Source organism: Cornus florida, unplaced genomic scaffold (genome assembly GCF_030987335.1).
Source record: "Cornus florida cultivar Cherokee Brave unplaced genomic scaffold, ASM3098733v1 CherokeeBrave_3.0.0_Hap2_Chr07, whole genome shotgun sequence".
NCBI classification, from domain to species: domain Eukaryota; kingdom Viridiplantae; phylum Streptophyta; class Magnoliopsida; order Cornales; family Cornaceae; genus Cornus; species Cornus florida.
In genome coordinates, this window is record NW_026775577.1 from 18,840,799 (window position 1) to 18,856,975 (window position 16,177).

At 33.1% G+C, this 16,177-nt stretch overlaps 1 protein-coding gene across 2 annotated transcripts; it reads right to left on the minus strand.

Moving 5' to 3' along the window:
• Window positions 1-1,012: 1,012 nt before the first annotated feature.
• Window positions 1,013-8,692, minus strand: LOC132266680 (auxilin-like protein 1). Of its 2 annotated transcripts, none has more exons than XM_059767638.1 (8): window positions 8,113-8,692; window positions 3,563-7,292; window positions 3,407-3,479; window positions 3,233-3,303; window positions 3,070-3,135; window positions 2,900-2,989; window positions 1,815-1,991; window positions 1,013-1,280 (listed from the first exon to the last, which is right to left on the minus strand). In XM_059767638.1, the coding sequence occupies exons 1-8, from the start codon at window positions 8,460-8,462 to the stop codon at window positions 1,245-1,247; spliced, it is 4,593 nt and encodes a 1,530-aa protein (XP_059623621.1). In that variant the 5' UTR covers window positions 8,463-8,692; the 3' UTR covers window positions 1,013-1,244. The 2 variants fall into 2 exon arrangements, with proteins under 2 accessions (XP_059623621.1, XP_059623622.1); XM_059767639.1 differs by having other exon boundaries at window positions 3,413-3,479; window positions 8,113-8,691.
• Window positions 8,693-16,177: the final 7,485 nt, after the last annotated feature.

Here is a 16,177-nt window from a genome sequence, read left to right on the forward strand (position 1 = left end):
ATGAGTCAAATATTTCTATATTTAATTAAGATACCTATTATATGTTTATATTAGAATGTGTTTTAGATAAGATTATGAATTTTATATAGGGCAGATACATTGACAAAAAGGGATATTGATGTAACTAATCTCAAATAATTGAGAAAAGAATGTCAAGTTGAGCGACGACAAAATGATTTAAATACAAATATTAATTTTATGCACAAACATGATTTATATACAAATATTATTATTATGCATAATTTTTCTATTAGTTAATTACCAAATGGCTTAAGTGAGGATGAGATATATGAATAGTGACACTTATTATTTTATTTTTCCTCATAGTCAGAACTTTCAGCCTCTATTTTAAAAAGGTGATGAATGACATATTTTTCTCTTTTTTTTATACACTAATCTTACTTATTAAAAAAAAATTGATATAATGATATTACGTAGTTAAATAATGTTACATACTCATTTATCCTATAACTTTTTCCATGTAGATCCAATGTGGGGCAACTACGGTTAACATAACATACGGTATAAACTAAGTAATAAATTAAGCAAGCCAACCAGAACCCAACCAGATATGAGTTCCATTTTTCAAAAACTTTGACAACTATTTTTGAAACTGAAAATAAACTTACCCAAACTTAATTAGGTTTGAACTCCGGATTGAGGGGTCAACAAGAAGACCCAACTTTAACTTGAACCTTAATCCAACTTTTATATATTTATAATTCTGAATATATTATATATAATTTCTTGAGAATATATCAGCGTCCCTTGGATTTGTATGCCTAGGAAACCAAACCCAAAATTTTGAGACCAATTATTTTCTTTTGGCCCAACTTAAAATATTTAGGAGTGGGTTGGGCTTGGGTTGAGATCCTCGGATTGAAGGTGCATTTGGATTGGGTTTGAACATATTGGGTTGAGCCTGAGTTGACCTCTCAACTCACCCCAGTTGCAACCCCATATATAACATGACTACATGAGTGGCCTGATTTTTTTCCCCTACAAATTGTGGTAAGTACAAAAAAGAGCTGCCCACTTTTCTTTCAATAACAATTCTTTCCTGCCAATTTCCATGTTGTTGAAGCTTACATTCTGAATATATATATATATATATATAGAGAGAGAGAGAGAGAGAGATATTAGACATATATAGAGGAATTTACTAGCTAGCTGTATAAATTACAGGATGTGCTATCACATCAAATCTTGTATGCCCTTCTGCAGACATAGTAGATAAGCATCAGCTACCGTTCTTCCGAGTTAAATTTGTTCCAAGCTTCCTGAAGACACAAAGAAAGGATATTAAAAGAGTAAACACAAGAATATAGAACTAGTCATAAAGCAAAATGCTCAACCTTCATGCCTCCATAAATTTTCTTCGGTTTTTTTTTATTTTTTTTTTTCACTTATTCATTTTTTGAAAGCAATAAATAGTGAAGGAAACAGAAAAGGGGAAATAAAAACAAAAAAACAAATTCCCCAAGGAATTAGATAGAATGCCTTGTTTTCATCTGTCAAATCACATTAGAGCTTTGCTTGAAGAAATAGAAGGAACGTGTGATACTAATCAAATATGCCTAATTGACAAGAAACAAGACCATCACAAGCTTGGAGACTAGGTAATTTTACAATTATAAATTGAAAGGCAAGGATTTTGTTTCATAGGCATTCTAAATTTACAAAGCTATTATGGAACTCTAGAAAGCAAACTTAGCTTTCGATAGCATAAAAAAAGTTCAAAATTTACTTCATAGAGCATATAATATATATAATCATGATTCAAATTGGTAAAATAAATGGGAAGCCAGTTGTACCTTCAGAAGATCAAAAACCTTTTCACATATGTACTTCTGCTGAATACTTGCACCCCGTTGTTGTAATTTATCGGGGTGAACACAAAGAGTGGCTTTCCTGTAAGCTTTCTTTACAGCTACGGTAGTAATAACTTCAGTTAAGGGGATTGGCTGCCAACCACTATCAGGCCCAAGAATCTGCCATGAATTAAATCAAATTTAGAGCACGCGTCAATGGAGAATTAGGGAAGAAAGAAGGACCAGTCATTTGTTTGGGAGGACCAAGTGAAAAGTAGGATCACTACCCTTACATTGAACTATGGCAATCCTCTGATTTGGACAACAAACATGAATAATAAGGCCACATAATAACTGATCTTGGTAAGGCCACATTCCTTGAAAAAAAAGCTGTTATAATGTGTGTGCATGCATTTGGGTGGGTGGATGCAAAAAAAATTCAGTATCATCAGCAAAATCCTCACGTTATAACCAACAGTTGAATGCAAACACCGCATAGCATGAAAAAGAGTAATGCCAACTTTTTCTATGACTTCTTTATTATTACAACCTCAGTGGATACTCTTATGGACTTGCAAATATAGATGCTTGTCAGGTTGCTTGTACCCTAAACATCAAGCCAAATACATGTCCCTAAAATCAGGGAATGACCAGGATTATCAATCAGTCAAATCTTGACTTTACCAACCCTGTTTAGTGCACACACATGCATGTACCAACAATTCAACAAAGGCTATTTTGCATGTGCATTCACCAAAACAATATAGAACTCATCTATCCAAGATACACTATACGACATAAAAAAAACATGTAAAAGAAACTTTTTTCTGTGGGTTCATATTATCTACTACTTTAGGTAACATTCGTATGGTTCAACATGCAGAAAAATGTCATGGAAGTGCCAAGGAAACCCGAAACGAAAAGGAAGGAAAAAAAAAAAATTCTTTACGTAGTTCATATTTTATAGAAGTTCAGGTCCTTGGGAAAACATTTGAATGGTTCAAGCATGCATTAAAATGTCATGGAAGCGCCAAGGAAACCCACAATACAAGCTTATGCGTAAAATCATTAAGGATAATTATGCGTACATATTGCAGGGTTGAAAGCAATGCACGCAGGTTCCCTTCCTTCCCATTTGACCATCTCTTGACTTCAGCATCCAGAACGTCAGCTAATCTCTGTAAGAATACGTCAACGTAAGACATAAAAATGAAAACTAGTAAATAGTTCTGAAAATAAATTCGGTGGAGAGGACTACATTTCTCTCTGCTTGCTCTCTTTGAGCAAGAAGATCACGCACATTCTTCTCTGCTAGAGCTTTTGCCTGAAATGGTGCCAGGAAAAGCTTGTTGTCATACTGTCAGAGGTAAGCAAAACATTCCCAAATTCATAAAAGGGAAGCACTAAGAAAAAGGACATACAGCACGTTCAGTTGTTCTCTGATATCTCTCTAACCTAGCTTTACACCTCTGAGCCGTTTCAACTTCAACTCCTGCAAGAGTCAAAGTAGAACAATGTCAAAGGTTAATGAAGTGGAATCATGAAAAAGATTTCCACATTTGACAGGATACTAGTGCTGGTATTTAACATATCACCCATACCGCAATGAACTGAAGAATATGAGTATTTTGATCCATTTGAAAGCCCCCCTCTCTGAAATTGCAGGTCCTGCATATCATAACAAATACCATTTAGTTAACAGGCTGTCGGGCAAGCACATCATAAATAACAGCAACGAAGAGTATACTCACAGAGGATGAAGAGCATTGTCTCATTACACCATCTCTGGAAGAACCGTAGAATTTATCAGAAACTGATCTTTCTATCCGTGCACGTGCCTCAAAAGCAGCCTTCTCGGACATTGCTTTTTCAACAGCACGCTCTCGAGCCTCTGCAGTTGCTCTCTCTACTGCAGCGCGCTCTGCCCTAAGCCTGGCTTCCATAGATGCTTTCCCAGCTAATGACCTCTCCTTAGCGTCCGCACATGCCTTCTCTAATCTTTCTCGGGCCTCTGCCATTGTTCTTTGTCGAACTTCAGCAGTTGCTCTCTCCACAGCAGCTCTTTCTGCCCTCTCACGTTCTTCAGCAAATGCCCTTTCACGAACTTCATGGGTTGCTCTTTCAACAGACATCCGGTCCTTTTCTCTTTCCCTCTCTCTTTCCCTCTCTTCCTCTATCTTTTTTAGGCGATCCTGTTCCAGCTCTATTTCCCTTTTCATCCTTTCTTCTTTTTCTCTCTCTTCTGGTGTGGGAGCCTCATTAATATTCTTCTCTTTTCTTTCTTCTTTTTGGTATGTGCTAACTTTCTGTGCGTTTCTTTTTCCTTCCGACACAGTTGGCTGAGCAGTTCCCATTCTCCTTTCATTAATTTCAACCCACTCTTTGACCACTTGCCATGACATCAATTTATCCTCGCTTTCTTCTTGGTCAAAGATGACTTGATCCTCCTTGATATGGGTCCCTCTTTCTCCGCGTTCACGTGCGGCTATAGTCAGACTCTCTGGATCAGATACCATTTCAGAAGCTTTTTTCTTTCTTTCAATGTGTGTTTGTCCAATGCCAATGTCAGCTTCACCTGATTTTGTCACACTTTCTTGCCCACGAAGTGAGTTCTCAGTATCTTCCATTCTGAGTTGGTTCTTTTCATATTGCAATTCATCATGAACCATGCAACATGAGTTGAATCTTTCTTCAACCAGCTCATTCTCCACTCCAATTGCTTCCCGTCCCTTTTCAGTATCTTCAGGTTCAGTCCTCATGATTCTATCCCCTTCGCATGAAAGGGCCTCTTCGGTCTCCTTCAGTTTTCCAATGCTTTTATCATGTTCACGGCATACTTGAGTTGGTTGTAGTTTCTTATTGTTATCCAGCTTACATGGCCCATTAGATGCCTTCAAATTCTCCCCCTCCTTGTGTACACAAGTTTCTTGATGCAATTTTTTACTCTCATCTTTGTCCCTGTCAATTTGCTCATGATCTTTGCTCCTTCCCTTCAATTTGTCCTGCTTACCAGCACTTTTACTCCTACTCTCAGTTTCTTCCCTTTCACTTGCCTCCTCTGATCTTTTGTCAATTTCTTCATGGTTGAAAGCCTCTCTTAATATCTTATCACTTTTGACTCTTTCATGAGTCACTTGTGATATTTTCTTATTTTCTTCTTGCTCCCAAGCTTCTTCAAGTCTCTTCTCTTCTCTGTCATGAGTCTTATTCTGCATCTTCTCATTTTCTTCTCTTTCATAAGCCTCTTTTTGTTTCTTCGCATTTTCTTCCAGTTCAAGGTCCCTTTTCAGTTCGCTCTTGTTCTCTCCCATTAGACTTTTCTCATGGACTTCTCTTTCAGAAGCCAGTTTTTGCTTTTTCTTGGTCTCTTCGTGCTCAATAGTAATTTTTAATCCCTTCTCAGTCTCTTCTTGCTCAAGAGCCTTTTTTGATCTCTTCTCATTCTCTTCCCGCTCTAGACCCTCTTTAAGTCTCTTCTCATTCTCCTCCTGCTCGAGAGCCTCTCTGAGTCTCTTCTCATTTTCTTCCCACTCGAAAGCCTCTTTGAGTCTCTTCTCATTTTCTTCCCGCTCAAAAGCCTCTTTGAGTCTCTTCTCGTTTTCTTCCTGCTCAAAAGCCTCTTTTAGTCTCTTCTCATTCTCTTCCCGCTCGAAAGCCTCTTTTAATCTCTTCTCATTCTCTTTCTGCTCAAGAGCCTTTTTCTGTCTCTTCAAATGTTCTTCTCTTTCACGAGCTTCTTGTTGCTGCTTCTCTTTTTCTTCCCGCTCTAGAGCTTCTTTTAGTCTCTTCTCACTGTCTGCTTGCTCAATAGCCTCTCCAAGTCTTTTCTCATATTTTTCCCTCTCAAGCATTTCTTTATGCCTTCTTTCATTTTCTTTCCTTTCATGAGCATTCCCAAATCTTTTCTCGTTTTCTGTTCTTCCATTAGCATCTCTTAGTTTTTGTGTAACTTCCCGTTCATTCTCTTTCCGTTGAACTTGTGTCAGGCTCTCATGTTTTTCGCATATATCAGCTTCAGTTAGTATCTTCTCAATGTCTCCTTGCAGCTGGATGATTGTAGGTTTCTTCACATTCTGTTTCCGTCCACAAACCTCTTCAGCCACTTCTACTTTCTTCCCATGTTGCCCTTTCAAGCACGACTCTCTAGTTGCTTCTGACATCCCCTTGTCTTCATCCAATTTACAAGCCCCTTCAGCCACTTCTAATTTATTTACACTGCCCTTCCATATGTGAGCATCCCTGGCTGCTTTATTTTTCCTATTACCGTCTTTCTGCAGCTCAAATGCTCCCTTGGCTGCTTTTTTCTCCTGTCCTTGCTCATGAAACTGTTTATTTTGCATGGAAATCTTTTCATCCTTTGCCTGCTCAATGTTTGTTTTGGGTTCATCCGTCTCAACAACTTCATAAAATTGTGTTCCTTCTCTCCATGCAACAGTTCTTTCACTTCTGTGAGATGCTGTAGATGATCTAAACTCCTTCCCATGCTTTTCCTTTGTATATTTTTTACCTAGGTTTATATTTCTTTCCCCCTCTATGTAATCTGAAACTACCTGGCTCGACTTCATTACTTTTGGCTTTTCGTCCCCAGCAAAGGCTTCTACTTCACTGCATTCACTTTCACATGTTCCCTGCTTTCTCACATCTTTAAAACTGTTCAATCCATCCAAACTCTTGTTCGGCTTTTCCTCCTCGTCTTTTAGATCATTCTTCAAGCCCAGCTTCATACAGCATTGAAGACCCTCCTTCTTTCTTTCCTTTAGTTCTTTTGCACTTTTTAGTTTTGCTTGAACCTTTTTCATTGCATCTTTCATAGCCGCAGCAGAGGCCACGGCAGATGAACTTGCATCTACCTCCACATCAAGGAAAGGTGGAGAACCATCATCTGCCTTTCTTTCAAAAGCATAACTTTTGGAGTAAGTGAGTTTTGAGTTCTGTCTATCACAATCCCCCTCTTTCATGGATAAAGCAGGTGGTGGCCTTGAGGGTGGTGGCAAATGAGAGGGCCGAGTTCTGAGGCTGATATCAGAGAGAGTTAAAAAGGGCTCATTAGGAAAAGAATTGGTTTTTCCATATCCTTTCGGAAGTTTGTGATCACTTCCAAATGTCTGCAAGCTGGAAGTACAGTTTGGGGGGAGTGACATAGTTTTTCTGAATACTTTTCCTTCCTTCATTCCCCTGCTAAAATCCATGCTGAGATTAAGATCATCAAGTACCTCTAAAGGTGGAATCTCATCTTCTATCTTCTGCGAAGTTCCATTAACTACATAAGTAAATCCAGGAACAGCATGTAATTGAGTTACATGTGTCATCCCATTTGCCACATCTTCCTTGTATCTTTGATTGGCCTTGTTATATGATATATTGAACTGCTTACATTCAACAGATGACTCGCCAGAGTCCTCATTTAACGAGCTTTGATTATTTTCACCAAGGACAAAAGGATCCGACTCATCCGACAACGATCCACTTGCTGCTGGAGTCCTGCATCCAAGAAACATTTAGAAGAAATTGAAAGATCAAATTTCTACCTCAGCCATAATGGAATCAGTTAAGAACCACAAAGTTAAGAGCCACAAAATGACATGCCCAGTAGCAGCAAATTGCAACCTAAGGATCAAGATGCTATGTTGATGAGTTCTTTATATATTAAAAGAATACAAATTTCAGTAAATTCTAACCTCTCCCTCCATTTCCAGTGATACAGGACACTGTAAAACTCATAGTGTTATACAATGTTCCAGAAACTGAACTAGTAGCTCAAAACCAGTTTATTTCAAATCACTCTCTCATCATCTACCTTGCCTCCTATTTTCCCACTTCAAATTATGGGGAGGGAGAAAAAATTATCCACCATTTTTACACCCGTCACATGAATAATTATCAATTATCTGAAAATCCATCTAATATAAAAAATTTTGAAGCTTGTATCACTCTAAAAAAACCCAATTCCAAAAGCAACCAAAGTTCAGCATAGAGATAAAATTTTGACAAAAAAACATATATTATATCTTGAAGCCGAAGCTAAAAATATACTCAAAACCCAATTCGTAGTCAAGCTCAAATATGAGTATTTCAACCCACAAATTAGCTACAAAAGGCAAAAAACTGTACATGTACTTCTACAAAATAATAATAATAAAAATAAATAAATAAAGAATTTAAATAAATAAATAAATAAAAAGTACGCAAAATGACTATTAGATACTAAAAACTGACAGATATTAGAATTAGGAAAACAATATAAACATTAATTTGACATTTCCAAGTCTAATAAATGAAGCATTAGGTACAAGTACAGTACCAAGCATCCTCTGACGAATCATCTCCACTGTTTGATTTGCTGAAAACTTCTTGGTAAGAGACGGCGAAATCTAGGCCGTTGAAACCGCCGAAAACTTGAGAGTAGTCAAAGCTCCGAACATCGAAAGAAGCATCCGATTCTTGAACCACCGGAAGATCCAGAATGGGGATAGACGAAGCTCGGGAGGCGCGAAAGCTACCGAAGATCTCAGTGTAGTCTTCGACCCGAGGAGAGAGAGTGGAGGCTCCGAACTTGGGCGGGCCTCTGAAAACGTCGGTGTAGATGGTCTGAGCTGCGAAGCCATTGGCATTGTAAGCTTTCCGGGAAAGAGAGTGCGAGAGATTTTCCATGAAAATGGAGTATTCTCTCTAGGGTTTTTTGTTTTGTCTGTTTTCTCTCACTAACCTGCTTTCACTATCTCTCTACAGAATTTGCAGAGTCAGAAAGGAAGAGGAGGAAGACCAGAGGGGAGAGAGAGAGAGAGAGAGAGTGAGGGGAGCACGATGGGAATTGAAGTGGGAATTTTGTTGAAATGACGAAAGAGGACTTTTTCCATTTTTTGAAACTTGGTACTGTATTTGTTTTGAGCATCATTGATAAGTGTTGGACATAAAAATAGGAGTAGGTCTACCGTGAAGTGCACCTCATAATTGTTGTTGTGACTCTCTTTTTTATTGTCACGTTTTACAACATAAATAATATATATATATATATATATATATATATAGAATAATGCTACTATTATTAAAGGAAAATGATATTATTAAGGATTTTAAATAAAATATGACGTGATTATTTTAGAATTTCAACTTAAATACACATAATTACTACTCTTATTTGTTTCTATAAAATATGTCTCTTTTTCTTTTTTTCTTTTTTAGTTTTTTATAACTCATTTCCTTATTTTTTTTGTTTTCCATTTATGATTGTATCAAATTTTTATTTATTTTTTTGTTTTCCTTATTTTTGTTGCAATGTGATATATAATAAATACATAATTTGATATATATGGTGATTGACACTTTAATTGACTAACAAAGATACTAGATGAAACCTAAAAAAAAAAAAGATTACAACTTTCTAAATAGTTATACTATACTTTATATGAATCATATTATATTTGATACATAAATAGGCACATAGACTCGGTGTTGTATTAGGTTTTTACTTGTCGGGCTAAATAGTAGGACTCAATATTAAAATACCCTTTTATAAAAGGTTGGTGCTTGCCCATTTATCTAAAAACTCAAATTGTTGGAAACTTGAGCAACATCCTCGTCGCAGTTGGGCCACCATGCTTAAGGACTTGATCTGGCTCTGATACCAACTGTAACAGGTGGACGCTTGTCCATTTACCAAAAAACTCAACCTGCTGGGTAGTACTGCATATCCACTTATTTATTTTTCATTTATTTATTTTTCATCTGGATCCAATGTAAAACAAATGACACCTTGTAACACTTTTCCATTACAAGAGTCATGAAAACTTGGGTGCAACAATTCAGTTCAATACGTTTTTTGATTAAATTGAAATCAAACCGATTACAATAGCTCTTGATAATTAGAATTAGAATCGAAATCGTTGAACCCTGGAATAAATCAAATGATATGGCTGGAATCTGATTTTTTTTTTTTTTTTTTTCAAGAACCTCCTAAACAATTAATATAATAAAAAAAACTAGTATCAAATTTCTCACTAAGCCACTGTGCTAATATTAGAATATAAGACATAAAAAATATTTTATTTCTTTGTAAATATTTTGCAATAATCAAGAATCAAAAAATAAAAATAAAAATATTTTACATCCAAACAAACGAATCGTGAACGCTTTCATAATGAAAGTACAAAATAGGTCTCCGGATACTCACATTAATTATTCATATATATATATATATATATATATTTATTTATTTATTTAATTTACGGCTCGATTCTATTGAATTTAGAACTAAAACTGAACCATAAATTAACAATTTTTTAATTCTAAAGTTGGAATCAAAAGTTGGAATCAAATTATAAAAGAATCGAACCGAACTAAGTTCGATAAAAACTATCTCAATCCAGTAATAAATATAAGACTACCCGTGTTCTTTGTTATGTGTTACTCTAATCTATATTAAAAGAGTTTTGTTACATAGACCAAATTTGTAAACATACTTAAATATTAGAGTTGTTAGGCTTTCGCTGTTCGGTCAATTGACATGACAAGTAGAGTCCAGTCGTTAACAATTTTAAATACATGAAAGATCCTTGAATGGTCAGCTAAACCACTTCGAATCAATCTAAAATTATTGTTTTAACCCTTAAAATATATTAATATACTAGTAATAAAAAGGAAAAATGACATATAATTGTCTTTTAAAAGTATTGTTATAATATTTTGAAAAAAAATTTCTCCACACTACTTTTAGTGATGATTGTATTATTTTTTATTAAAAAAATAAGTAAATTGTTATGTAAATCTCCACAATTCTTCTAAACGAATTTTGTTTTTATATTTCATTTCATTTTGTATGACTTAAATTTTATTATTTTTAAATTTTACTCTTACTTTTGCACTCACTCTTAAGCCGTAACTGTATAAAATTAAAGTGATAAAATGATCAAATTATTCAAAATGATATGGAATTTTGAGTGTTCCATCTTTGCATGTCGTCTATCAAATATTTATAAGACAAATACTTGAAGACAATGGGCATGTTGCTTACTCTTTATACCTAAAGTATAAAGAAGTCATGAATGGTTACGTTAAATTGTCCTTATTATAACATTTCTTTTTTCTAATATATACTAGTAATAATTAAGTTAAATTAATTATACAAATGTTGTCCTTTTATATATTTTTAATAAGAAAATGTATGATTGGTTGAACCAGGCGGTGATCATGTGGGCCCGGTGTGGGAACAATCGGCGTGGGAGGCCCCCGCAGAAGAATGACAAATGTAGGCGGTGATTAGTCGTGATGGTGATTGGTGGGAACTTTGTACCACATTTTCAAATTTTAGCCTCAAATAAGTCAATATCACACACACACACACAACACACACACACAGATATTTCTTGTACTCTGGTGAATCGCTGGTAACTACAATCTTTTACGCTTGAATCATATGTCACTTTCGATATGGAGTAGGGAAAGTTTTTTACCCAATTATGTACAAGACCATCTTTTTTAATTATAAAAATATGTCAATAACTGTCACGACTCGTTCAACTCATGTGAATATTGTAACAACTCTCCCAAAGGTAGATATCATTTATTTTGGGCACTCTATCTTTGATATTCCCGATCACGACTCATTTAACTCGTGTAAATATTGTTTATTTTATATATTTTTCTCATAATACTCAAAATTTTGTCTCAAAATGCGTCTACGTGGATAAAAAGAGAGGTGTCCACACATATAATGTGATTAAATCACCCCCATTTTCAACTGGAGACTAACTGTGATACCATTTGTCACGATTCGCCTCAATTTGTGTAAATATTGTTCACTTTGCAAATTAATACTTATAATTTTGCTCAAATCGTTTCTACATAATTAAAGGGTATCCACACACACAAGAGTAATCAAACCTTTCCTTAGACAATGTAAGATGTCGCAAACATAAAAAATTTAAAATTAATAAAAAAATCACAAAATTAAGAATTATTTTACAATTTTGAAACACAATTATAACAAAGTAAAATTCACCTGTACTAAATTTTAGTATATATATTAATAAACTGAAAGATAAAGGAGATAAAAGATCACCCAAAAATTTAAGCAAGGAATTCGACCAGAGGGATTGTATTCTATAATTAAAAGCCACATTGATGGTCTTTTGTCATAATGAGCAAAGACCGATCAATCATATCATTTTATAAAATTCATTTTTAATTATCATCTAACTTTTTACTATAAAATTCATTGTTTTAGTGGTTGTAGACTTTGCCTCTTTTGGAATTATGGCCGAAAGTAACGGAAGAATAAAAACAACTATTACAATTTTTTAACGGATATTATTTAGTGATTTAATTAATAAATTGTTCATGTATAATGTTTATTGTAAAAAAAGTATAAATAAATAAATAAATTGTGAAATCAAGAATTTTTAGTTCACCTTTAAGGCTATTCTTATATACGCATAATGTTCAATACAAAATATATGTGATGTTACCGATCACATTATGGGTTAATCTAAACGTTGCTTTTATAAATTGTTGTGTAATTTAATTAGTCTGCATCAAGAAATTAATAACTGGTCATAATATCATTTCGATACTCATACGAGTTGGGATACTTCGGTCCAAATTTGGACCTCAAATTAATTTTTGTATTCATAATTTGGTATATATCAACATCTTACAGCCTACATGACATGAAATATCACCCTCATAATTGCATTGGCCTTGTCCACTATTTTTAAAATCCAAGTTTCAAAAAATAAGAGTTTGTTGGAAATAATTTGCAAACAAAATTAGAAATCACAATTTGATTTTTCAATTTTAAGGCATCATTGAAGGAAGTAGATGGACAATTTACTATAAAAAAAAAAAAGGAAAAGGTAGATGGATATATATATATATATATAGTGTGCATGCCTCATGCATGGTGGAAAGATTTGGACGACGACACTACACTAGACAATCTAGACTATACATACAACCATAAATATAAATATATATATATATATATATGAGGCACGGTGGAAAGATTTGGACGACGACACTACACTAGACAATCTAGACTATACATACAACCATATATATATATATATGAGGCATGGTGGAAAGATTTGGACGACGACACTACACTAGACAATCTAGACTAGGGCGACGACACTACACTAGACAATCTAGACTATACATACAACCATATATATATATATATATATATATATAGTTATATAGTAAAGAATGCTAACTGTCATTCCGTACCATGAAATTATTTGATAGAATGGCAAGTGAGAGGTTCGGTAGGATGTTCTATCTAACCGGAATGAAAGAGGATTGGAGATAAATTTAAGGAAGATGCTAATCATGGTACCTAATCCGATCATTCTTCACTTATGTAGAAATGGTTGGCCGGAGTTATCTGATTTTTGGATTCCGTACCATAACTCTAAATTCAATCTTTATTTATATGTTATTATTATATATAAAAGGAAACTAATATATTTGATGATTAATTTTTGTTCAATTATACACGGATTTGATATGACAATTAATTATTGTCATAAATTTTTTTTTTTTTTAATTCTTTTAAAAAGTAGTTAATTGTTGGACTCTATTTATTGAAATAATTACAAAAATACAATCAATTTTTGTAACATTACTCGTTCCAAAAACATTGCTTAAATGATATTTCTGGCCGAGAATATAACTTTGAAAGAGTGCAAATTTTTTAATATTTTTTTTATTATTATAATGTATGATATGAATTTTCTAATATGTCCTCTTAATATTTTTGTCATGGTATTCTTTGACTGAGGGGCTTATTTCAAGGTAAGAGGGTAAATTAGCAATATTAAAAATTTAGTTCATTGAATTTTGAACCAGGACAATTATTTTGGGACAGTTAAAAAAAAAAAAAGGTGAACACTTTTTATGAAACTGATTTGTGCTCGAAGTTTGCAAATTATCTGAGAGTTTTAAATGACTAACTTGTAAAATAAAAAATAAAAAATAAAAGAGAAAAGAAAGTTACTCTTGGGCTTATTTGTCCAAGATTTTATCATGGTACAAAGTAACAAATGAATAATGACAACAATAATAGACAAAATAAAGAAAAAAATAATTAAAAAAAGGACCACACAATTTTGTTCTTAGAATCCAAACTTTTAATTAAACAAAACCTTAAGTATCTTCTTTTGGTAATTGTGGCCTTTTGTTCCATTTGCAGCCTACCAAAAATCACATCTAATCACACTTTACATTGTTGAATTTGATTTCTCTGATGTTCAAAGATCCAAAGAATTGTTGAAATACGAAAACAAGATTCAAATTCAAGCTTGTTTTATTTTCTTTATTAAAAAAAAGGTTCAATATATATTAATCTTCTTAGTTACTTTTGTTACTGAAAACCAATTACAACATGCCACGTAGGCATATGGATAGATTCTAATTCTGCAACTTTGGTGCCAAAAAAAGGTATGTCCCTCTTATGAGACTGTGTATGAGTTATCAATACAAAAAAGAAGGCTCTTGTGGGACCCTTATGTTGGCCACTTTAAGTCAAAATCACATCTAGCAAAAGCTCAAAACACAATTTAATTAGTGCATTTAAATCACTTCTTTAATTAATCGTGTATTTTACGAATCAGTACATGTAACATACATCATTAAGCATCATATTGATCATTATAAAAACAGGTTTATGATTACATATCTACGTGTATATGAGTGAAGTGTGTGTGTATGTGTCAGTGCGCATGCAGGCTTTGTCTGATTGTCATTGCCCTCTACACAAGAAAATATTGGTAATCTAAAAACATTGTGATTGTAGTTGATCATGTACATAATAGCTGTTCTGCATGGCATGCCGTATATATAAAGTATGATATATATGTATATATATACATAATGTGCAAATATAATATATATATATATATACTCCGTATATGGTAAAGTGCAACACTCGTTTATATACATAAATTGCAAATATTTCCGTGGTGTTAGAAATAAAAACTCTTATATTTTTCAAATGGAGCAAATAAAAGCATTTTATCAATTTAAGACAAAATAAAATAAGTGTAAATTGCAAAAAAAAAAAAAAAAAAAAAAAAAAAAAAAAAAAAAAAAAAAATCCTCTCCTATTATATACTGAATAAAATAAAAAAAATAGTGTTAAAAAAATTCCCTACATTTTTCGAATGGAACAAATAAGGACATCTCAATTTAAAGATTGAAAGGCCTAAAATGGCTTTAAAGCAAAATTAAAATATATATTTTTTAAAACATATATTTTTTGAAAGGTCAAAAAAAAAAAAAGCCATTAGTTTTTTTTTTTTTATAAAAAAAAAAAAGATACTAGTGACCTAGCTGTACTAGACCTCTACTTACCAAAAGGGAGATCAGAGGTTTGAGCTGCCCACTAAGAAAAAACAGTTGTATGCACAAATTTTATTAAGGGTAATTTATATATATATATAAATAAATTGATCAAAATTGACGAAGAGGGTATTATTTGCTACAAATTTTCAAATTATAGGAATTTATATGCACATACTAAACAAAAGGGTGTGTCTTGCGCGCACATATATATATATATATATATATTTTTTTCCATTTTACCCTTAACAATATAAACATTAATGTCATAAAAGGATATTAAATACAAAAGTCGGTCAAAATTTTGGTCTAGGAAGCAATTTGTACGTATTTTCAAATATTATATAGCAGGTCATGTAAAGAGAAACTGCCATTATCATGAAGTCATAAACTTACAAAGCTATTTTCATTATTGGATGAAAGATTCGTACACATTAATTGCTAATATAATTTAGAGAATTATTGGTACACATTAATTGCTAAAATAATTTACAGAATTATTTGTTAATTAAGTAAAGGACTTGTCTAATTTGGTATAAATGATTTGTTAGTACAGGATCAAAATATTTTAGTGTTTAATTAATTGAATAAAAAATTTTGCTTCATTTTAAATTATCAAATCGGGATGATTTTAGAATTGAAATAAAAAAGAAAAGATGTAGTTCAAATTATGTTAGAAATTAAAGCATCTAATGGTGAGCTTTTAGGTGAGCAAGTACCACATAATAACAGGTTTATTCATCTCAAACCAGAATCGATCCAATTAACTTGTGTACTACTGTAACACAGACATACTATTCTAACGAAATATGTAATATAAAATTTTTTAATGTAGAAGTTGAATAAGAGAATAAAACTCATTGCCTCAATAATATTTTTACCGTAAATGTTTCATTCAAATTAACATTATAAAATCTTAGCATTTTCACTTTGTGAAAGAAAAAGAACTATCAATTAAATACACAATGTTCATCCTAAAAGTATGTTATTTTTGTTGAGGCTGAATTCGCGCAGTCCGATACGATACCGTT

Bases quoted from the DNA above. Each gene is read 5' to 3' on its own strand.
- LOC132266680 (XM_059767638.1), bottom strand. From the start codon at position 8,462: ATGGAAAATCTCTCGCACTCTCTTTCCCGGAAAGCTTACAATGCCAAT. The intron at 1,992-2,899 runs GTACGCATAATT...AATTCATGGCAG, and splicing joins TGCTTTCAACCCTGCAATAT to ATTCTTGGGCCTGATAGTGG. The intron at 1,281-1,814 runs GTACAACTGGCT...TTGTGTCTTCAG, and splicing joins AGGTTTTTGATCTTCTGAAG to GAAGCTTGGAACAAATTTAA.